Consider the following 24,519-nt stretch of genomic DNA (forward strand, 5'->3'; position numbering starts at 1 on the left):
GGCACATTAAAATTACTTCCCAATTTCCGCAACTCGTAATCTTCTAGGTGTTCCCGGCCCGTCTTGAAACTAGTGGTCACAGACTTCCCTCTTCACTTTCTGTATGAAAGGATTAATTTTATTTCCTGTCTTCCTGGTTCGGACATGAAAATCTGATTGACAAATACGATTGATTGGAAACTTTCGCAAGGTCTTAGAATGTTTGAGTTTTGAATAAATGTTTGCGTTAAAAGAGGTTTGATTTAATCTTTCGTATAATTAGGTTTCGAATAAATGTTTGCATAATTTATATAATCATTTGCTTACTTTAACATTTATAAAATCATCCATAATTATTTACTTTAACATCTATAAAATCATTTATAGCATAGAACTGGATAGAACTTCTTGCAACCATGCACGCAATGGTATTCTTATTATAAATATGAGAATACAATCAACATGATTGTAATACTCTTATTATATGTATGATACTACATAGAAATCGGTTTACTAGCGATGGATTTTATGTAACGACCAGAGAATTCAGTATGTTAAACTTCTAATCAAGGGCAGAATATAATGTTGTAATTAGCACCAGAAGCGCAAGCGTGGGTTTTAGTGTTATCACTGGGATATAGGTAGGCATCTGGGCACTGGTCCATTTTGCAAGTGGGTGCATAGCAGCTACCGTCGGAGGGAGTTAGGGAGAGAGGGACATTGAAACCGTCAATTACAGAGATGTCATAGAAATCTTGATTGTTGCCCCCATTCAGAGTATATTCAACCAGCGTTGTAGGAGACTGTCCCGAGAGTGTACAGCTGAGCACGCCACCGCAGTCACCAGTGCTGCAGCTTCCTTTACCAGAGGCATCGAAGGAGCATCCCGTACGTCCCCAAAATCTGCCTGAGCTTGTTCCTGCGGGCACGTCAACACTCCATGATTGACCCTGCTCCAACTCTTGACCGCCACCTACGGGAATTCCTGCGGCCCATACCGTGTATGAACACTGGTTCTTGATCACAAACGTCGCACCCGTAGCTCCTGCACTTACAAAAACCAAAAAATATTTCTTTATGATATCAAATATTTCTTTACCATATCTAAACTCATTTACGTACATAAAATACGATGCAATGCAGTCAAGGGATTACTGTAACCTTACCTTGAAGACAAACGTTAAATATTAACGCTAGTATTGCTGTAACATAAATCGAAACTGCTAATGTTCTTGCCCCCATTGCAACGTCCACCACCAAGTAATTAAACACAACTACAAAACAGCGTAATACAACGAAGGAATTGCAGTTGAGCTTATTTGATGTTGTATACCACGAATGGCACTCTATATATAGGCGGGGCTAGCCATCCCAAACTTGGTCTTAGCTAGCGTATACTGCAAGAAATTCTTATGAAGGTTGATCCCCCCTAGTTGGGCGGCTGGGAAATCAATTTGAGAGTGTGAAGAATAAGAAGGCGCGCTAATCGCTCCTGGACATCCGGGTCACGCCACCTTGTGAAGAATAACAAGGCGCGCTAATCGCTACTGGACATCCGGGTCACGCCACCTTGTGAAGAATAACAAAGCGCGCTAATCGCTACTGGACATCTGGGTCACGCCCCCTTTACTTTTTATTGTTCGAGAAGTTCCGGGTCGTCTTAAACCAGTGATCACGAATATCTCACGAAATGCTTATCCAGAGTCACAGTGTGGAAAAAATTACTAAGAGAGAGGATAAGAAAAAAAGCGTGACGTTGATATTTATTTGAGTATTTCAGGAATGTTTCTGAAGTGGCATATTTATTTCAGCATTTCATGAATGTTTTTCTTTATAATTAAGTAAAATTAATTAATTTTATTTTTTTAATATCAAATTTTAAAGTATTTTTGAAAAATGTGAAAAAGTCATTTACCCACTTAGTAACGCCCTCGCCTTGTACTGTTGTAATGTTCCGGGCCGTCTTGAACTAGCCCTCTTGTTCTAGAATATGCCACGAAAAATTATCCGCTGGAATGTATGACTCACTATCATGATTTCATTTAATGATTCAACAAGAATACAATATAGCACGTGTCCCCTAAATTTTCATTTAATGATCGCCCAAGAAATACAATATGGCTGGACTTGTTAGAACAGATCGGTTGTCGTAATCTTCCAAATATCCACGCTGATGCTTTGCATGACTGACTATCAAGATTGACTGAGGACTTGAATTTTCATTTAATGATTCACCAAGAATACAATATAGCACGGATCCCCTAAATTTTCATTTGATTATTGGTCAAGAATATAATACGGCACAGGTCTCCTGGAGTTGTTAGAACAGATGGGTCGTCGTTCTGTACATCACAATTGTTTCGTAATCTTCTAGGTGTTCCCGGTCCGGCTTCAAACGAGTGATCACAGACTTCCCTCTTCATTTTGTGCGTGAAAGGATTAATTTTATTTCCTGTCTTCCTGGTTCGTACATGAAGATCTGAATGACAAATAAGATTGATTGGATACTTTCATAACCTCTGCGTATAGTTATGTTTTGAAGGTTGCATTTGATCTTCGTATAGTTATGTTTTAAATAAATGTTTGCGTTAAGGTGATATATATATATATATATATATATATATATATATATATTCCTAGATGCGACTATTCAACCATACCAGTATTCTTGTGGAGCTTGCGTAGACTGGGAGCGGGAATGTGGTATCAGGAAACCTGGTAAGGAAACTCCCAAATATCGACATTCCCTTACCACTCTCGGTGGTGCTATGAATACATGACACCTTTCACCTAGCAAGGAAAATCGAGTGGAGTGGGTTATGGTTTTTGATACCAAGGTTAGGGTTTTGGAAAAAAAATCTCCACTCCCAGAGGAACAAAACTAATCCTCACCATTCCTAGATGGCAGTACTGGGAAGCATGTGAAAATCACATGGGTAAAGAGGACGTGTCTCATATCCATTCACTTCAATAAAGTCCACAAGACTTCCTCTTCTTAGCTCACTGGCCTACCATTTTCCTCGTTACAAAGGAAATCATGAAATATTAAGCGGGTTCCATAAATAAGCTTGAGGTTAACCATCATACCAGCCATAAAATGAGACATTTGGTAGGCTGACAGCAGGCCTGGAATTTCAAATTTTTTTTGAACGTCAAACAAAAATTTCATGACGTTTTTACATTGTCAACCTCCCTAATTAGACAACCACTTTCCAAACTGTTTTTGGATGCCCTTCATTTTACGTTCTAAGTAAATTTAGAAATCTCAACCTCCCTAATTAGACAACCACTTTCCAAACAAACGTTTCATAAAGTGCAAGATGCCAACTAAAAACTGCAACCTCTACCAACAAAAAAACCTACAACCTCTGCTCGTTAAGAGAAATACCTCGTTTTCACAAATGTTGAGTGCATTGAATATCGCCCTGCACATACATTGGAGAAATTGAGCAGAGAAATACCTCGTTTTCACAAATGTTGAGTGTATTGAATACCCCCCTCCATACACATTGGAGAAATTAAATAAATGGATACAAAGGAGTTATCAATTCCTATTGCTTTGAAACTCCAATATAAGCCTCGAGTTTTAGGGTAAGGAAAGCCTTCTTCGAAAACCGTTGGAACTTAACTCAATGACTACATAATTATCAATTGCCAAATGTTTATTTCAGGTGTGAAGTATCATCAATCTAAAGCTTTACAAGTCCAAAATAAAAGCTAATACCTTTGACCTTGTGAACAGTAGACAATTATGCCCAAAATTCTCTCTCGAGTCCAACATGAAAGAACAATGAATCATATCAACCTAAAGCTTACAAGTCCAGAATAAAAGCTAATGCATTTCTTTAACCAATCAACATAGAGAGTTATGCCAAAATTTTTCTCTCCAAGTGAAAGAACAATGAATCATTTATGTGGAACTATGAAACACTAATAAAAAATATATCTAACGATAATCAAACATGTATCTAACTGCTTATTCATGTTATATCCAAAACAATGTCGGAGACTTTCCAAGAGTAGATCGCTTTACAGTTATCCTTAAAACGCTTTCATTACTTTATGTAAATAGAGAGTGAGAAATAATAATGAGAGAAATCAAACATTCAGTCTAAGGAAATACACATTAGTAGTCTAGCGAATAAAAGGGAAGTCAAACATTCCAAAGAATTATGCAGAATAGAAATCTAATAGTTAGGGAAAATACTCATCGAACACACATGGCATTGGTGAATTCTTATAACTTCCCTGTTGAGGAGAAAATTGGAAGTCCCGCTTTAGCATAGCAAGCACCGAGAGCTCATAAGCTTTCTTGACCAGTGCATTCCTGCACAAGGATGCATAGAAGGATGGAATTGTGAACTTACTATTTCCATGCACATTCCAGATCTAATGGAAACCCAATATTTGTTGATGATAACTAAACAAGATCTAATGGAAACCCAATATTTGTTGATGATAACTAAACAAGCTCGTGAACCCCAAAAATTCAGAATGAGAATTCGATAACAAAAAGGGGAAAATAATACTAATTAGAGACGTATACCAACCATCTTCCATTCATAAGGGTTTGGTTTCCTAATAAATAGGAGCATAAATACAGTGTTAAAATTCTCACCAATCTATTGACATAAAGTTAATGTAATATACTATGATTTGTACATATAGTTGAATGAGGTATTATAATATTCATAATACTTTAATGTACACTATTTTTTCTTGCGCTTAAGTTATTAGAAATTTTAACAATTTAACTTTAAAATTGCAAAATCATTTTGACAGTTTACTATTAAGACAGGTCAAATTTAACGGTGAAAAATTTTCAACCACTGTCCAATACATTTTGAAATCCAAAATACGTCCCACAGTGCGTCAATTTCCATGCCTGCCTGACAGAAATGATTGAGAACCTAAATAATCCTGGGAATTTATGTGGGGCGCATCGGAAGGAGGACTGATACGTTGACTTACATAAAATCGTTTCTATAGGATTAACTTTAGAGGGTTCTATAAAGTATTAATTTAAGTGTAATGATAACCATAAGGGGACGCACTATAGCGGTTACTAACTAGGTTTACATAGAAAATAGTGACCATAAAAGAAATATATTAAAGGTGAAGAATGAGAAAACAAAAAAAGAAAAGAAAAGGGGGTCACACACTGAGGATGTGACAAGAAGTGAACAATTCATTGAGGGGTATTAATATTAGATGTTTATGTTGGAAAGAATGAATACCATGAAGTGGGAAGGTCATAGTTCTTTTACCAAACCTTATTGTATAAGGCGTGATGGTACCAGAATATTTAATATATTACTTTTAGATATTTGTATTAAAAATGGATATGAGACCTTTATAAAGATGTGGGAGTAACATAAGCTATCGATAATTAAAAATGGAAGAGGGATAAAATTGAATAAAAACTTACGAATACAATGAAGTGATTTTACCCTTGTGATTATGACGAACTTGAGTTGCAAAAGAAAATAGTTTTATTTAGAACAAAATACCATTTAAGAGATAACAATAAAAGTTTTGTTCCATATTCCCCTACCTTCACTACTACAAACACAATTTATTTCAACTCTATATCAATCATCTACAATGTCCATGAATTTTGTAGGAGACAAATGGTTGTTCAAAATAAGTTTCTTGGAATTGACATCTCATTGTAGGAGACAAATAGTTGGAATTAACATCTCATTGACTTGAAGCTAAGTTTCTCATTATCATTTTGAATGAAATACTGCCAAAGAAATAAAGTCATAAAGTCATAAAGTTTCATTACAACTAATGAGGTAGGGTGCTCACCAAAAAACACCATTTTACCACAACATTTTCACTTTCATTTCTATTTTTTTTTTATGAAGGATTTAATTCATCAACTCATAGACTATCAATAACTTAGATTCCAATTAGTTATATTTAAACTAAGTGGCAAGTACTAGCTAATATGTAGCACCTGTTAATAATAAGTTATCAATCTTGTAATTCTTTGATATATCATAATTTCTTAAATTTAAATACAACAATATGTTTAAATCAATTTAATATAAAAATTGAAGTGATGAAAATTGTTTAAATAATATTTTCTCCAAGCGTATAAAGTGATTATCTCTTCATTTATATTTTAATAAGTAGTTAGTAGTATACATCCATTTTCAGCACAAATTCAACTTGTGTTGAGAGGGATAAAATCTATTGAGGTGTGAATCTCTTTTACAATGCAAATTTCGAAAAAAAAAAATGCATCCCTCTCATGCATTGATAGATTCTATAACATGCCTCTCCATTATTGTTTGGATATTTTTTTTATACTTTACAATGTTTCCAACATGAACAACATTCATTACCAAGTCCCCTATTAAATTTCCTCCTTATTATTTAATTGGTTTAGGGATATTTAGGTGTGGTCATGCATTTTACTTTTGTCTTCATTAAATTGATACTCTTGGGCCTTTCGTTCGCGTAGGTGTACAAGTACATGTGGTTCACATGAGGATTATCCTATCATTTATAAGTTAGGATGTCGGTATTATGGATAAACTTTGGTCTCATCACTTTGAGTGTATTTGGACCCGATTGATATTTGACGTGGTTAAATCTACTAGAATTGTGTTAACATTTGTTCCCTGCACCTTCTTGAACTTCTAGATATATAGTTCAACAAAGCTAAATTCCTAGGGATTACATCTAGGGTTACGGAGAAACCTGACAGTTATGAAAACAACTGCCTCCCCTCCCACGACCCCAACAAACCTCATTTGGCTCTTCCGGCGGTGAGGCGGTCTCTACAACCTCATTCTACAATTTCCATGGCTTTTGTGTTGATAGTATTCCATTTACAACAAGTATGAAATTAGTTTCCCCTATTTCATTCTAGGGTGAAGGTTTCTCTAGTATTTGTGTTATTCTCTTTTTAAGCTTGGTCAAGAATTCCTTACGATCTTACCAATTTATATACAGGGATGGGAAATCACCATTTGTTTGAAATACCTTCTCAATGATATCTTATGAAAAGGTCCGTTTAATATTCGAACGCCCACTGCGGTTCTATTAGGTAAATCTATGTACACTCAACGGTTTATCCTTGATTTGAATTGTATTCAGTTGTTAGAGGCATTCCTGAAACTGTCCTTTTTTGTATTAAGTCATAGCGTTTCTAACCTCTGAGACGACTACCCTGCAAGTAAATGTACAGTCATTCTTGTCCATATTTTATTGACTCTTACCCAATCTTCAAACCATGTATCATTGAAGTTTATAGATTAAATTTATTTCTCGAAAGGATTGAGAGTGACGAAACGAACTGTTATTCCTTGGTAGCAAGTTCTATTCGAGTTTCCTCCTTTATATGAATCGAGGATATACAAGAGTAATGATGTTTTAAGATATGCACAAAAAATTTGTTCTAATTGTTGTGCATATGGGTCAGTGTATTAGGTTCGTGTAGTTGGTCATGTGACTAAGAAATTCCCGTTCATGGGTTTGTACTAAATTTTATTCATACTTCAAGGCCAACAAAGAACCTCTTAAGTGCAGAGTTCTATTTTCGCTACTCACTCAAACACCCTTTTTGTTGTAGGTTTCAGAGTCATATTCCTTGATGGGGTTCCACACTTGCCTCGTCTCGGTGGTTATCTTCCGTTGCTTTCCCAACGCTGAATCAAATGGTTTGAAAATCATTTGGTTAAAGCTAGATCATGTACTTCAACTTTCCTTCTCTGAGCGAGTCGAGTCATACACTTTCTTCCTCGTCATTTTGGTAACCTTTCTCCACTGGTGTCTGGTACAGGGTTTCGACAGGTTATTATTTTGTTTTATGGATAGTAGGGTTTTAGAGGTAAGAGATAAACCATCTCCAATATTTTATTATCATTCGGTTGGATTTGCAGTTATATGAATCTTGAAGTTTTATGTGTGCTTTGACCGGTATACTCCTATGATATATACCTAAGGGTTCCATATGGTTGTGCAAGAATTGTTTCAGGTTTTTATTTATTTTACCTTATCCTTGTCCAAAGGTACCCATCATCGACTCTATTGAAATATCCCATACAAAGGGTTTTGTTCCTTTTGAAATTTAGAAATAATTCCTTGGCAAATTAGCATGGCTAGTAGTTTTCTTACTTTATATTTCTTTTATAATATGTTATACGAGGGTATCCTACCGTGTTGAACAAGGTTTATTGGAAATTTATCTATAGCTTAGTGAAAACACATTTATCGCTTGGTCTCAAGCAGAATGTATACATGTATACATGTATATTTTTACATGAATTGGGTATGCCATCGTGGCCTACTGCAAACAAAATTTCCATTCTATTAGTGTATGATTGTGGTGTTCTGAGCAACTATCTGCCGAAAGTTTCTTTCCAAGTCCATTTTTGGAATTTCTTTTTTTCATTGAGGTTCCAACGAACAATCCCTTCCTTTGCTTTTAATTGTGGAATCTATCTATAATTTTTCTCTTTTTTTTTTTTTTTGTTTATAAAACATTCCTTCTCTATAAGCTATTTTTTATGGCATGGCGATGTAGCTTATATTTTTGAACTAAAGTTTATGGAGCGTATTTACAGACCATGGTAATGCTTTAGAAAATCTCATCTCGGGTCTATACAAATTATTTGGTAAAACTCTTTATATATAATTAGTTTTCCGAGTAATTACAAGGTTGTCTTCAATATTAGATTTATTTATTCATTTATGAAAATAGAACCATTTCAATTACTTTTCTCTAGAATCTCAAGACTTCTAGACTAGGCTGCTGGGAAATTAGCTTGGCCTCTCTGCTAACCTGAGTGTAAAGTATTCTATACATATTTCACATTCTGCAACTATTATTTGTTAACCTCTCAATCTTATAGAAAACAATGGACATACACATTTTTACATAAACAAGTTGTTACTTTTACAGTAATACATGATCGATAGATAACTCAAATCACTTATAGATAGGACTGGAGCCTAAGATTCTTTGTCAAGAATTCCCCCATTACCTGACTTATAACTAGCTTGGGATCTCCAAAACACTTTCAAATACTTATTCCTTAATCCTGAGCCACCTTTATACCCAATAGCAATGCGCCCTCATTCACACCTACCATCTATCTCGCTACCTAACTGAGCAATATAGACAAAATGGTTAACTCCACATAGTTAGAAGAACCGAAAGGCCAAGCAATACCTAACTGACATAGTTATGGTTAACATACTGAGGGTTTTTGAGTTTGATCCAACAAAGGATCTCCTTCAACAATGCTATTATATATGTAATTATGCTTGCCTTATTACTTGTTAACTCACCTACTATAGGCTCAGGTGGATGGTTATCAAATTCAAGACACTATGTGGGATCTCGGGTCTGATGTTAATATTTTGCCTAGGAAAACCTGGGAAGCATTAGGGAGGACGAAGTTGGTATTCTCCCCTATATAGTTGCGTATGTCCAACTACAGCTAGAGCTAGTTATAGGCCAAATAGAAGTTCGCGTTGTTAGTTCCATAAGAGCTAGGCCAATCCAACTTCTTTGGCTCTAGATAGGATAGTTGTTAACTCGTTGCTTCCCTCCGGCAAGGATGGTCCACATCCCAATATGAAATGATGTCAAAATATGCATGGTAAACCAGAAGGACAAATCAATTTACTTATCTTTTCTGCAAATTTTTGGTTAATCCACAAACCAACTGGGTCAAGAGTGCTCCATCCAACCAATGAGCATGGCTTTTAACACCATAACTCCCCCTGAGCTAGTTAACACATCCAAAGCAGTTTTCTGAGCAGTAACTTTTACAGGTTATTTCAAAACCCTTTTCCTAATCCCAATTAGGCTTGTTCTGAAATTCGACTGAGAATGAGGCTCTAGTTTAAGATTCCACTAGGCAACCAGCTCAAGAAGCCTTCACTTGGTAGTGTCCTTTCTACCTCAATAACTTCCTATCTTAGGTTCAAAGCTTAAATCTTTAATTCTTCTCTTGGGCCTCCTCGAACCAAGTACCAAGTCTTCAAGGTTTCTCGAGGTTTTATTCCCTCTCCCTCTTGGCTTCCTTGTCCCAAATGGGATTATTTATTTCTAATGAGTATATTCTAATTGTCTGGTAAGTGAAACTCTCTTTTAGCACTTTTTCCCATATTTTTGTCTGATCATACTTAATATTACTTAAAAAAATAAAACAATATTTCTTATCCATCTATGACATCTGGTAAGTGAAACTCTCTTTTAGCACTCTTTCCCATATTTTTGTTTGATCATACTTAATATTACTTAAAAAATAAAACAATATTTCTTATCCATCTATGACCTTTCACATGGTCCACGGTTTTACCAAAACAATATGGTAAAATAAAATATTTACAACTTTTTATCGAGAGGTGTTACATCTTCCCCCCTTCGAGGGGAACATCATCCTCAGAGTTTCCTGGCCTTCAAAGAAGATTAGAACATGCCTTATGCATCGAATATTCATTCTCCTTGGTAGCCTTTTCTGGGTTGAAATACTTCCACCTCCCTGTAACCTGGGTGATTACATGCTTCTGTGGCATGATTTTTTTTCTCTGGTAGAGAATGCGCAAGAATTGGATTTGGAACACTTCGTCTAGCTTAACCTACTTCAACATTTATTAGGGATGACAACATGGAAAATTTTAGGGGCGAATGTTCGCCCTTTGGCGAAATTAAGGGGTTTTCAATTTTTAGTGGGCAAATATTTTGTATCACAGTATATTTTTACAAATCACCTCAAATAGCCCACCTTATTTTAAGGGAGAGGGTAAAAAAGGTAAATTTAGCCTTTGAAATTAGGAGTTACAACCTTCCATTTGCCCTAATTTTCAAGAATAGGTTTTATTTAAGTGAATCCTATGGGCTAAATACCATATTTATAAAAGACGTATGGTAAATTAATAAAAATATAAATAAATGAGACGTATGGTAAATAAATAGAACGTTTTTTATATTTATTCCATAAGTCACCTTATATACATGCAAGGGTGTAAACAAATAAAAATATAAGTAAAGTGGAGGTATGGTAAATAAATAAAACGTCTTTTATACTTACTCAAAAGGTATGGTAAATAAATAAAAATATAAATAAATTAGTTGTATGGTAAATAAATAAAACCTCTTTTTATATGTAGTCCATAATCCTCGTTCTATTTATGAAGGCTCAAAAAATAGGTTTTATTTAAGTGAATCCTATGGACCAAAGACCATATTTGTAAAAGAGGTATGGTAAATTAATAAAAATATAAATAGACGAGAGGTATGGTAAACAAATAAAACATTTTTTTATATTTACTCCATAAGTCACCTTATATTTACGAACACTCAAAAAATGCATTATATTTAGGTGAAACCTATGGGCAAAATACCATGGGACAAATACCATGGGCTAGATTATTATTAATACCATTTAAAAAAGCATTATTAACCCTAATATTAGTATTAATAAAAATAAAAATGGCACATGGTATTGACCCATGGTATTCACCAAAATGGAACATGGTATTGACCCATGGTATTCACTTGGATTGTAGCCTATTTAAATGGGGGAATTAAACCAGCATAGATCCATCTTTACTCTGGATCTACTAACCCCGAGAGGTATCAAATATCGTGATATGCAAACTAGCATAGGGTGAAAAAATATTTGATCCCTCTCGGGGCTTGGTGGATCAAGAGTAAAAATGGATGTTGTAATTTAATGTATGTTAAACATTTTAGCTTGGTTAAAATAAAAAATAAAATAAAAATCAACTATTAATTTTATTAATTTTTATAAATTACTAATAGTAATTTTTAAGCTCCAGGTTTATGATAACCCATGGTATTGACCCATGGTAATACCATGGTATTCATGTGAGCATAGACTATTTAAAGTGGAAATTCTATCATCTTAGATCCATCTTAATTCTGGGTCTACCAAGTGCTCAGAGGGATAAATAGATTTCATTGCCCCTAAGAGTGGTAGATGTGGAGTTAAGATGGATATATGTTGGTTTTTATGATAATGAAGATATTAAATAGACTTAGGAAATTATATTGTAAAAACATCTTAAGGTGAATGGTTAAAGCATAGACATTGGACAAGTATATTTGTATATTTCTATTTTAAACTGAAATAAATCCAGGGCTAAAAGGAATGGATTGATTGCACCAGTCATCCTTCTATAACTTTCCAACATAGGCTGGAGTAAATAGATTGTAATTTGGGTAATTTTTGTAACTGCAAATAGGAACATACTTGTGTATTGGCAGGGTGGTTACGAGGTCCCTACAAGTGATGAATTTGAATTTTTCTTGATTTTATATATAGTATTATGTTTTTTCTGATGCTTTATGTGAATGACATAGGTGAAGTTTATCCTACACCCACTAGGTTATCGATATGTAATTTCGGTAATTTTGATTTCAAAAGATATTTTAAAGAAATGCAATGATTTCATTTGTGTATTCAATAAACAAAATATTCTAATGGAATTCTACATTTGTGGTTTACCTATACAGATTCCATGGAGAAGTATTAGTGGTGTGACATCAATTGTCCTCAAGCAGAGGCTTTAGTTTTATTCTTTTTTGGAAGCAAATACTTTCTTCCAACATTTTTGAGTTCCATGAAAAATTTGAAAGTCCTAACAGTATTCAATTATGGGTTCAAGAGAGACATAGTATTCAATTATGGGTTAAAGAGATCCACACTGAATGATCTATCGACCTTACCTTCACATAGTTTAAGACTATTCACTTGGAGATGCTGCATGTGCCCCGACTTCAAGAGCATAGTAAAGTCATGTAGAACTTAGAGAAGCTATCTTTAAGCTTTTAGTGAAGATTGGAAAAATGTCTGGGTTCAATAACACCCAGTCAAGCATTAAGCTTCCAATAATGCTAGATTTTAACCTGGAGCACTTTTGTGATTTGGAGGAAATGCCCCCTCGTATTTGTGACACATCTTCAGTTGTGAATTGGACTATTATTAACTGTCATTTCCTTCGAAAGTTACCTGATGACTTGGGGAACCTCAACTCTTTAAGAATGTTAAGGAAGGAAAGAAAGTACATTATGCTAAGTTATCTTATGCTTTTCAAGTTTTTCTTGGATATCTACAATGTTTCAAGTAGGAAAGTACATTCTGTTAATGAAAATTTGTTTTGATAGAAAGGCCCAATTTCAAATTCTAATGCTTTCAAAAAACATTGTATAATTGTAATGTTTCTAAAAGGAAAGCATATTTTTTCAATTTAAGTATCATGATCCCATATTCCAACTTATTTTTCAGTAACCCATTAGGCTTTGTAGCTTTGAATAAATCCATGTCTTTTGATAAGATCCTCTTCCAAATTAGAATGTAGTTTCCTTTTGGCAATAACCACATACAATGTCTTGATTTTCTATTGAGAAAATAGAGGTTGTGAAACAAGCGTGTGCCATACAAGGACTTGATTCATTGATTATGTATCAATTATGGCTCTTGATGTAACAATGTCTTGATTTTGTTGCTTGAAAATAGAGGTTATGCTTTACTATTTCACAGAATTTCTTACAATCTTTTCGTAAGTATTGATTTGTAATCTCATTGAGGGATGGCAGTAATGACAAAGGTAATATTTCATGGTTTGAAGTTCCCCTCTTACTAAATATTTAAATATATCACCACAATTTAACTGTTAGTTAAAGGAATTGTATTTGATTTGTAAACAATTCATTGCTTGATTTATAGATTTTGATTTTTTCCCTTTTTTATTTTTTTCTTAGATTTGGTATGAGATATCTTCCAAGATTTGGGTTCCCTAGTTTCCCCACCATAGCTACGAGGTTCATATGCTATCATTAAATATTCTCGTAATGTTACAACTTTTCCAGTAAGAATGCTTTGAAACATTGTTGTTGCTTTTCCATGGTGTTAATGCAAATAAGAACTGCAACTAGTGCCATTATTTAGATTAAGTGCCAAAATCTAGGTGGTCTTATAATGATGGACTGATTGGTTTCTAGCTACTAAGGCCATATGCATTTTTATCTCTTATGTTGTCCTGAGATATTCAAATTCAAAATAACAATTGAGGTCTTGTTTCCACTGTAGATTGCAGTCAGTTTCTTGAACATAATATATAGTAGATTATCTTTTACTAATCAACTGTGGATGTGATCCCTCGTAGGAAAGGAAATTCAAAGTGACTTTGATTTCACATTGATTTGTCAAAACATCCACACAGGAAAGGAGATTCAAAGTGACACTGATTTGTCAAAATGGAGGCAAGAGAAAAGGAAACTTTGTATTCAACAATGCTCTTAATTTCATATGTACATGCACAGACATATTAATAGAAAATATTGAAGGGTTGCCTAAGTAATATTTTCCATTCCACTACATTCTTTACAGCTTGTAAATAAATAACTCGGAACAATTCATTACACTACTTGTTATTCTTTATTAATAAGTGGTTAAGATTTTGATATTGAAATCACTAAGATTTTTCTTCCTTCTGTGAAATTGTGTGTTCTATAATGCTTCTTTTCCATTCACTATGTATATCATATAAAGTGTGTCTAATGGAGTAGGAAGATTGGAAAGTCTTGTGATCCTTGAACTATGTTACAAGGTAGAAACCCAATGGGGCAGGGTAGGTGCATCCCCACAAAGGGGTCACAATTACCAAAGTTGGTATTGCCTAGTGCCTTGAGCTAGAAAATTTCCTTTACCATTGTATTAACAGTGAATCTGGAGAGGATTCTAATATTATCTTTATAAGATTTATATTAGTTAAGGTTGATGAATAAAATTCATGAGACATGAGCTAGGATGTCCTTGCAAGGTGGTTGTTGATTATTGGAAGCTATGATGGCCATTATGTCAGGCCAGGTGGTCACACTCCCTTGATCGTGAGCATGATTGTGATCAAGATGGAAGACTTCATAGTCTAGATTGATTGTTTAGTAGTGATAGTTAGTGGGCTCATTCACAAAAGCTTCTATTTCACTAATCCTTTTTATAGAGTTATCAGATTCAATTTCCAAAGGTTATAATTACACTATAGAGTTGAGTTCTAAGAGAGTTGTGATTCACAATGTTAAGTATAACAGCTATGACACTTGAATGAAGACAAGCATAGCAGAGGTATCAGACTCTGTTATAAGCTTACCTGCATATTATAAGGGACTTGGTTGGATTTTTTATAATTTTATAAACAAGTTCCATGTCGTGGAAATGTGAAAAAAACAATGATATTGCCACCATGTGGCTCTTGTCATATATGGTTTTATACTTTTTCAAAAAATTCTCTAAGAGTTCACAGTGCAAAGATTCACTAGGACTTTACAAAGTTTTATTATTTAGTGAAAGACTCACTAATATCTTACAATATCTTATAATTGAGTAAAATATTCGCCATGCCTTGTGAGAGATACACCAAAAAATTATATATACATATTATATTATTGATAAAATCGCCTTCCGTTTTTCCTATATACCATGGAGATTTGCCATTTGTTATAAATATAAATTTGGGGGGGTTCTTAAAATTTTCCCTAGATGACAATACCTTTCCTCAATCATCTTCTTAAAACAAACATATATCTATTATATCATTTAAAACTTTTTATAGGCATCATGCATGGGTGATCGTCATGTATCATGGCCCGTCAAGGGTTAGCAACCTGCACTCAATAAGAGTTAGCAATATTGTTACAATTCATCAATAAATAAGGACCCATTATGTGATTCTGTAGTAAATTCCAAACCTTGGAAGTATCAATCCATAGTAGTAATATCACAAAAACCATTTATTATTATAATATTTTTTTTTATAGTGCTATTTCATTATCAATTTTTTGTCCTTAATTAAAAATTTAAGGAATATTTCTTTAACTTATCTTTAGTCTATTATTTAAATACTGCTATGTAGAATGTACGAATGTGGATAGAAGTATCTTCTCTAGTCCTGGTGGAATGACCTAGAACAATAGAAAGACAAAGGGACTAATGTTTTCCTGAAAGTAAATAGATAATGGGATGAAACTTACTTGGGATCCTTCGTATTCTTCGTTCCTTCCTTGGCTTGAATGATCTAATCCTAGCTCTAAATGTTATTATTAGAACATGCACAGTTAGATACATAAGTCAACAATCCACATAATCTATATATATCATCATCTAATCACTTGATTCAATAGATCAACATGGTATTGAAATGTATGAAACCATAACATCATATATAGGAAAACAAAGAACTCTTGTCATTAATATAAATGGAGTGAGTTTCAACCAGAAATATGTGTTGATCCTCTAAAAGATCTCCTTGAAGTTGACTTTTCCTTTCCTTGCCACAAAGTGCACCTCTAATCACCCTAATGCATGGTAAGATATCTCTGACATCAACAAAATAAGTGTAGAATCACTCTCCAAAAGCCAACCCCTTGCCTATGGATGGCAATAAATATATAGGTGAAGGAGGTAGTTCATGAATTCTTATCCTTCTACCAATTAGGGCTTGAGATCCACTCTTGATGGGAGGATGATGTCAAGGGATAAGGGATGAAAACTCCAAGGTAGGATACGATAGGATTCAAGAGTTTTATCTGAGGTAAATGGTTACAACAAATCCTTGAAGCTTCTAGAAGGAGAGAGTTCAATATTTTCTCTCTTTTTCCAAAATTTGTAGAACCAACGAAAGTGCATAATGGAGCAACCTGTAGGCGATCAACTTAATCCACAGTGGAGTAACCTGGTTGTCAACATTGTCCAGCAGGACGCTAGGGAGCGTTGGTCCTTAAAACGACTGAAACAAGGTGTTTCTAGGCATAAAATCAGGGATAAGAATGAGTTATGCTTAGGCTTTAAGGTATGATGATGAAAAGGAGGTAAAAGGATGTTGATTGTGTTAGCCTCCTATTGCAACAGGTATTCATCTTTCATGATCGACATTTTTACATGCAAAATATGTCATACTTTGCATGCTGCAATGTTCCATATTTCCTTAAGAGGCCAAAGAAGAGGAATTGCTAAGTACACTTGGGAATTGCTAAGTTTACCTGAAACTTAGCAAGAACCCTCATTGCCCCCCTCAAACCATCTTCTCATGCATTTTGGACTCCTTCACAAAGCATAGATTTCCCTTCAAATGGATCAAAACCATCCCCTTTTGCCTTGTTTTCACCTTCTCAAGGCATAAACCCTTTGTTTTGCCTTAAAACCCTCCTCAAACCACATAAAATTCCTCTTAAGTGCCTTTTGACTCCTTCCAAGGCATGAAATTCCTCTTTTTTGGTTATCGGACCCCTTTCGAGGCTTCAAGAACCCTTCCAAAGCTTTAAAAAGCCTTTTCTGATCACATAAATCATCCTCCGATCACATTAACCCTCCTCCGATAAGTTTTCCTCCCCTTCGACGCGATATCGTTGTTGGAGGTTGCAGTATTCATTCATCGTCCCCCTTTTATAACTCCTCGATATCATTTCGCCGATCGCGACAGTCGCAAGGTTTCTGTACCTATATATATATGCCCCCCTCTCATCCGCCAATGCGATATTACTATCGCACCCGAAAGCATATCGCACCGCAATCCACTCATTATCGCAATCGCAACATTTCCCATTTTCGTATAGCCTCATGCCTTATCGCTTTTCCGATATCGGCGATCGCTCCCATCGCATCACATATATAAAAGCCATCGCCCCCTATCCCCGCCGATTGCCGACCACCGATTTAATCCCTGCCGTACTGCCACGTCACCCTGCCACATCACTGTCGTACTGGGACCCACCACTGACGTCATGCTGACGTAGTGCTGACATCATCATTGAAAGAAAGCGCGAAGGGCGAAAATCACAGCAAAGAGAGCCCGGAATGAAAAACTGAGGCAGTTTTCGATGCGCGATTAGCGCTAATTGCGCATCGCTAAGAAAAAATGACCAAAATGGAAGGCTTCATATTGCTCAGCTACCAGCAGGCCTGAAAACTCGCAGTTTGACAGATTTTCTTCATTTATATTCATATTCAACTCGGCCAGCGCCGATAGCATTCCAGAGGCCACAAAAATCATTTGCAGCATCCATTTTTGCCTTGAAAGGGCAGAAAGGGAGCAATTTGACAGTTTCAAACACATCAAGGGAGAGAAAGCAGCCCGATTCAAACTGTAAAAGAGTATCAGGGGAAAGATGATGCCCCAATTAAATTAAAGAGTACCAGTGAAGCGGCGAAGAGTATTAGGTCGGCAATACCAAGGCAGGTGAACATTAAAGGCCTCCATCAAAGTCGAAGAAAGCAGTAAAGGCCATTCAAAGGCTTTCAAATCACAGTTAATGCACATCAAAACCACTCAAGAGAAAGGGATCAAAGCCCAAAGCACAGTTATGGCTAAATGAACAGCACAGAGCCATAAGGACGCCATATTAACTCATTTTAATACAGCTGCCCTCAGTGCAGCTCAAATAGATATCTTCTTGCATTAATTTCAGGACAAGATTAGATTAAAGAACTCATTTCCCATAGATCTGTTTAATGATCTGATGTAATAAATGTTTTTAGATATTTTCCCTATATAAACCACCCTAATTCATTGTTCAAAGGGTTGGTTGGTTGATAATCCTCATTCTAGACTCACACTGTATGTTTGAGAGTTTCTATAATCAAAGATTGCTGAAAATCTTGGAGGATGGACTGTTTGTTGTGTTATTAATGGTTGAAGAGTGAAATATAGAATTCTTGCGCTGTTACATGGCCCAATAAGTGTTTCTTACCTCCGTTTTCCATTCATATATGTTTATATCATACATATATCACCATCTAAGTTACAGAAAGAAAGATTAGCTTAGAATTTGCTTCGCTGCACTCTATGCTCAGTTTCTGTGACTTCTATATGTTTTCTCCTAATTTAGGCATAAATATGAATTCCTCATGGCTCATATTTACTCTACTTCATTCACGTATGATTGTTATTTAGGAATTCTTGACTGCTCCTAGATATAGTTCACTCACCTTCCCTCTGTTAAGCTGAATCAGAGATTCTTAGTTGCCTTTCATTCCTTAGCCTTCATTTCATCCTTTTTAGCTTGAATGATTGTTTCATGTGTAGCTATCCTGCTCTATATTCCTCTTGTGACCAAGAAAAAGCACCAGCAGCCCTACTCCATGACTCCATTCCAAATGGTTTGAACCTCTCACACTATGCATGCCTCCCTACTTGAAAACATCAATCATCCCACCAAAATCAAAACAAAGTTAAATCATAAAGAGAGAGCCCTCTCTGACTGCAGGTGGGCTAGGACTTGCAGCCCAAAGATTGGTTTGTGGTTACCTTGGCCGTATCTCTTAAGGAGCCAAGGGACAACCTGAGTGATAACATAATGGCGACTCCACTGGGGACATCTTCAGAAAATTCCAAAAATCAGGCCAGAAGCTAGCTCCAAAGAGGAAATCTCGTTTTCTGGAGAAAGTGCTCCTTTTCTTCAGAACTTTTCATGTTTAGTTATGATCTTTGATGGTGGACAGAGATCAGGCACTTCAAAGTTAAGTCATCCACCTGGCGACTCCACATCATTTTTACAATCAAGACTCCACTGGAGGAACGAACCTGAAAGAGAAGTATCAGAATATTTTTTCAAAAATCCAGAGCTTCGAGTTTCAGAGCAATTCTACAGCCCAATAATCCATATTCCAAAGCATTGATAGTGAGGTAGGATGACCGGGTTTGTGGAAGATCTTTCATTAGATAAAGCTTTAGATGAATTCAGCAAGCTGTTATCCGAATATGAGCTTGATGAAGTTTTTTTTAAATTGGTATTGTTAAAGGTCAAAGCAATAGAACAGCCTCAAATCAAAATGTGTTTCCTTGATTTAGTTGTTGAAGAACATGAAAATGAAATTGAATTTTTGCATTCTCAAATTCAGTCATTTGATTTTCGCGATCCTAAGGAATTCTTACAAAACCTTCCTTCTCCAAGTCATGAGGAAATTGTACTACCTTCTGACTTACAGATTGAGGATAATCATGCTTTCAAGACAAAGACTGAAGAATTGGTTGCAGGGTTTATTACTGAGGATACAGCTGTTCAATTAGACCAAGAAGGCCCAGAAGAAACTATCACGTATGATGCTTTTGTTGATCCTGTATCAGATTACATGGAGGATCTTCCCAACTCAAAATCTGTAACATGTTTTCTCTATGAGGACCAAATACATCAGCAGTGGCCTTTCTATGTCACAATTTTGATTATGGGGGCATATGACCAAATTATGCTTCCGATTTCACTGACAAATAGTCAAGCAGTTTATTTGTTTCTACACTTGCTTAAATGGTTGCACTGGCTGTTTCATTTTACCTAACCAGCAAACAGAAGGCTGATTAGAGTAGGTAGGTAGGTAGGATTTTGGTTTTTTGTTTGGACAGATGCCTGCGCAGTTGAAGAAGGCCTTGTAAATGGCCGAATGTTGAAACATTATCGATATCCCTTTTAAGGGATACAGTGCCCCTGTGTATATATTTGTATATTAGTGTTTGTATATATGTCAACGCTTTCCTTTTTATGTTTGTATAAGCAATCTGATTGCTTGGAACCGAGCAACGAAGTTATGGAGATAGATCAAGGCAGTCCTCTGTTTTAATGATTATTCACAGCATCATTCTCAGGAGAATAGTGCAGCAAAGTTTATAAGGCACAGCCCATGCAAATCATCCATTTCAAAGGCTCTGTCTTTGCATTGGTTTCAGCATAAGTGCGCAGCGCAGTTTTGAGTGAAAGGAGCAATAGAACGTAGCACCCAGCTCTCTGTTCTTGTGAAATTGATTTCAAAGAGAAATTATCCATATTCGATCCCTATTTTCAAACAAATAACAGAAGGAAGCCTAGGGCCAATTGAGATATAATCTAAGGCAGCGCTGTATTTTACAGCGATTCGGTTAAAGGGAGGCTGCGTTCAGAATTCTAAACTTCAATCATCTGACAACTAGCAAAAGGGAATGCTCCTTATGTTCTTCGTTGGAGATCGGCACTCAGGGCAGTTTTGGATATTTATAGCGCTCAGAAGACAACAAGAGCACTGATGTATATCACAACAAATTCAATTAAAAGTGCTGCAATCAGGCTTCCACAACTTCAGTCAATAGCATCAAAAGGGAGGAACATTTTTGGTTTTACATTAGCGACCTTTTCAAAGACAGAGTTAAAGGAAAATACCTCAGTTTTGATCCAGGTTTTGAGACTATTTCAAAGGCACATTCTCAGGCAATTGTACATAATATTAAGCACGCAGAAGAAAGCAGGCAGTGCTTCATTTTCACAACAATTCAGTTGAAGGAGAGTGCTGCTCATATTTCAAAGTTTCACACATTTAGCAACCAGCACAAAGAATTTTTTCAGTCCACAGCAACAATAGAAGATCAAGGCAGTCTGACCTGCTGTTCTTGGCTTTTCAAAAGGAAAAGCCATCCCCAAGTGGAGCCACTGTTAGCCTCCTGTTGCAACAGGTATTCATCTTTCATGATCGACATTTTTACATGCCAAATATGTCATACCTTGCATGCTGCAATGTTCCATATTTCCTTAAGAGGCCAATGAAGAGGAATTGCTAAGTACACTTGGGAATTGCTAAGTTTACCTGAAACTTAGCAAGAACCCTCATATCCCCCCTCAAACCATCTTCTCATGCATTTTGGACTCCTTCCCAAAGCATAGATTTCCCTTCAAATGGATAAAAACCATCCCTTTTTGTCTTGTTTTCACCTTCTCAAGGCATAAACCCTTTGTTTTGCCTTAAAACCCTCCTCAAACCGCATAAAATTCCTCTTAAGTGCCTTTTAACTTCTTCCAAGGCATGAAATTCCTCTTTTTTGGTTATCAGACCCCTTCCAAGGCCTCAAGAACCCTTCCAAAGCTTTAAAAAGCCTTTTTCGATCACATTAACCCTCCTCCGATAAGTTTTCATCCCCTCTGACGCGATATCGCTATCGAAGGTCGCAGTAATCATTCATCGGTCCCCTTTAATAACTCCCCGATATCATTTTTCTGATCGCGATATCGCTGACGTAGTGCTGACATCATCACTGAAAGAATGCACGAAGGGCGAAAATCGCAGCAAAGAGAGACCGGAATAAAAAACTGAGGCAGTTTTTGATGCGCGATTAGCGCTTAGCGCTAATCGTGCATCGCTAAGAAAAAATGACCAAAATGGAAGGCTTCATATCGCTCGGCTACCAGCAGGCCCGAAAACTCGCAGTTTGACAGATTTTCTTCATTTATATTCATATTCAACTCGGCCAGCGCCGATAGCATTCCAGAGGCCACGAAAATCATTTGCAGCAGCCATTTTTGCCTTGAAAGGGCAGAAAGGGAGCAATTTTACAGTTTCAAACACATCAAGGGAGAGAAAGCGGCCCGATTCAAACTATAAAAGAGTATCAGAGGAAAGATGATGCCCCGATTAAATTAACGAGTATCAGTGAAGCGGCGAAGAGTATCAGATCGGCAATACCAAGGCAGGTGAACATTAAAGGCCTCCATCAAAGTCAAAGAAAGTAGTAAAGGCCATTCAAAGGCTTTCAGATCACAGTTAATGCACATCAAAACCACTCAAGAGCGGGGGATCAAAGCCTAAAGCACAGTTATGGCTAAATGAACATCACAGAGCCATAAGGATGCCATATTAACTCATTTTGATACAGCTGCCCCCAACGGAGCTCAAATAGATATCTTCTTGCATTAATTTCAGGACAAGATTAGATTAAAGAACTCATTTCCCATAGATCTGTTTAAAGATCTGTTGTAATAAATGTTTTTAGATATTTTCCCTATATAAACCACCCTAATTCATTGTTCAAAGGGTTGGTTGGTTGATAATCCTCATTCTGGACTCGCACTGTATGTTTGAGTGTTTCTATAATCAAAGATTGTTGAAAAGCTTGGAGGATGGATTGTCTGTTGTGTTATTAATGGCTGAAGAGTGAAATATAGAATTCTTGCACTGTTACATGGCCCAATAAGTGTTTCTTACCTCTGTTTTCCATTCATATATGTTTATATCATACATATATCACCATCTAAGTTACAGAAAGAAAGATTAGCTTAGAATTTGATTCGCTGCACTCTATGCTCAGTTTCTGTGACTTCTATATGTTTTCTCCTGGTTTAGGCATAAACATGAATTCTTCATGGCTCATATTTACTCTATTTCATTCATGTATGATTGTTATTTAGGAATTCTTGAATGCTTCTAGATATAGTTCACTCACCTTCCCTCTGTTAAGCTAAATGAGAGATTCTTAGTTGCCTTTTATTCCTTAGCCTTCATTTCATCCTTTTTAGCTTGAATGATTGTTTCATGTGTAGCTATCCTACTCTATATTCCTCTTGTGACCAAGAAAACGCACCAGCAGCCCTACTCCATGACTCCATGCCCAATGGTTTTAACCTCTCACACAATGCATGCCTCCCTACTTGAAAACATCAATCATCCCACCAAAATCAAAACAAAACCCATGTATACCATAACTAGCCTAAAATCAACCCAAAACAAAGTTAAATTTTAAAGAGAGAGCCCTCTCTTACTGCAGGTAAGCTAGGACCTGTAGTCCAAAGATTGGTTTGTGGTTACCTCAGCCGTATCCCTTAAGGAGCCAAGGGACAACCTGAGTGATAACAGATTGATCCAGTTGAAGGCCTATTGATCAGATGTGACAAAATGGCCTATAACAGATTGCCCCATAAAGTACAAACTCAGAAATGATAACTAATGACTGAAGTGCTTTACCTTGTGACAAGTCGGGATAAAGAAAAATGGGGGAGTTCATTATCTATTACAATACATTTATGTCATGGTATATTTTTTGAGGGAGGCATACCCATACTCAACACATAAGCTAATCATTACATGTACAATGACCAAAATGTCCACGGAAGACTAATGGTCGACCTATGACTGGATGAATGTTTATATGATTGTATCCATCATACATTGTGATCTTGAATTACTCCTGAAATCATATCCCGAATGGATCGAACTAGATCTGGGGTCTTCTATCTCGTTCACATGACCAAACAATGTACGTGTCTAACCATGCAAATCAACAAGCTGGAGTTGAACATGGTAGACACCATTGGCTAATGATGTGAGACATTAACAGACGTGAGAGAAACCACTAATGATGTTAATGGCTCTCAAGGTACTCTAATAAAATCTACATGGTGTGAATAAATGAGTTGATGTCAAACACCACACAAAATATTTCGGTCAAAGGCCCATGATGGAAACCTGTCACTGAGAGCGAGGAAAATTGCCATTGATGTAAGAAAGAACCAAGGTACCAAACGATTTTTCTAAGTCAGATTCCTAGATAATGAACTGATGTTGACAGGAAGTGACCTGTCGCGGGAGGGCCTTGATGTATCCCCCATCAATGACGTGAAACATGTATGATTATTTGAGATAGAATGATGTTGATACAGAACTGGATCAGGAAAGAGAGACATGGAATGAAGGTTTAAGAGTATTTTTGCAGATATTAATTGAATGACTTCTCTTGAACACAGTGGCGACACTGAATGGAGTT

General features: G+C 36.1%; 1 protein-coding gene across 1 annotated transcript; it reads right to left on the reverse strand.

Moving 5' to 3' along the window:
- Positions 1–384: 384 nt before the first annotated feature.
- Positions 385–1,417, reverse strand: LOC149204213 (thaumatin-like protein). The gene is made up of 2 exons (XM_089393238.1): positions 1,146–1,417; positions 385–1,024 (listed from the first exon to the last, which is right to left on the reverse strand). Exons 1-2 carry the CDS (start codon positions 1,219–1,221, stop codon positions 546–548), a joined length of 555 nt encoding a protein of 184 aa, XP_089249364.1. The 5' UTR covers positions 1,222–1,417; the 3' UTR covers positions 385–545.
- Between the last annotated feature and the right edge of the window lie 23,102 nt (positions 1,418–24,519).

Source organism: Pinus tabuliformis, chromosome 1_2 (genome assembly GCF_031772625.1).
Source record: "Pinus tabuliformis cultivar Carrire ecotype Pingquan chromosome 1_2, CPIR1, whole genome shotgun sequence".
Taxonomy (NCBI): Eukaryota; Viridiplantae; Streptophyta; class Pinopsida; order Pinales; family Pinaceae; genus Pinus; species Pinus tabuliformis.

Bases quoted from the DNA above. Each gene is read 5' to 3' on its own strand.
- LOC149204213 (XM_089393238.1), bottom strand. From the start codon at position 1,221: ATGGGGGCAAGAACATTAGCAGTTTCGATTTATGTTACAGCAATACTA. The intron at 1,025-1,145 runs GTAAGGTTACAG...TTGTAAGTGCAG, and splicing joins ATTTAACGTTTGTCTTCAAG to GAGCTACGGGTGCGACGTTT.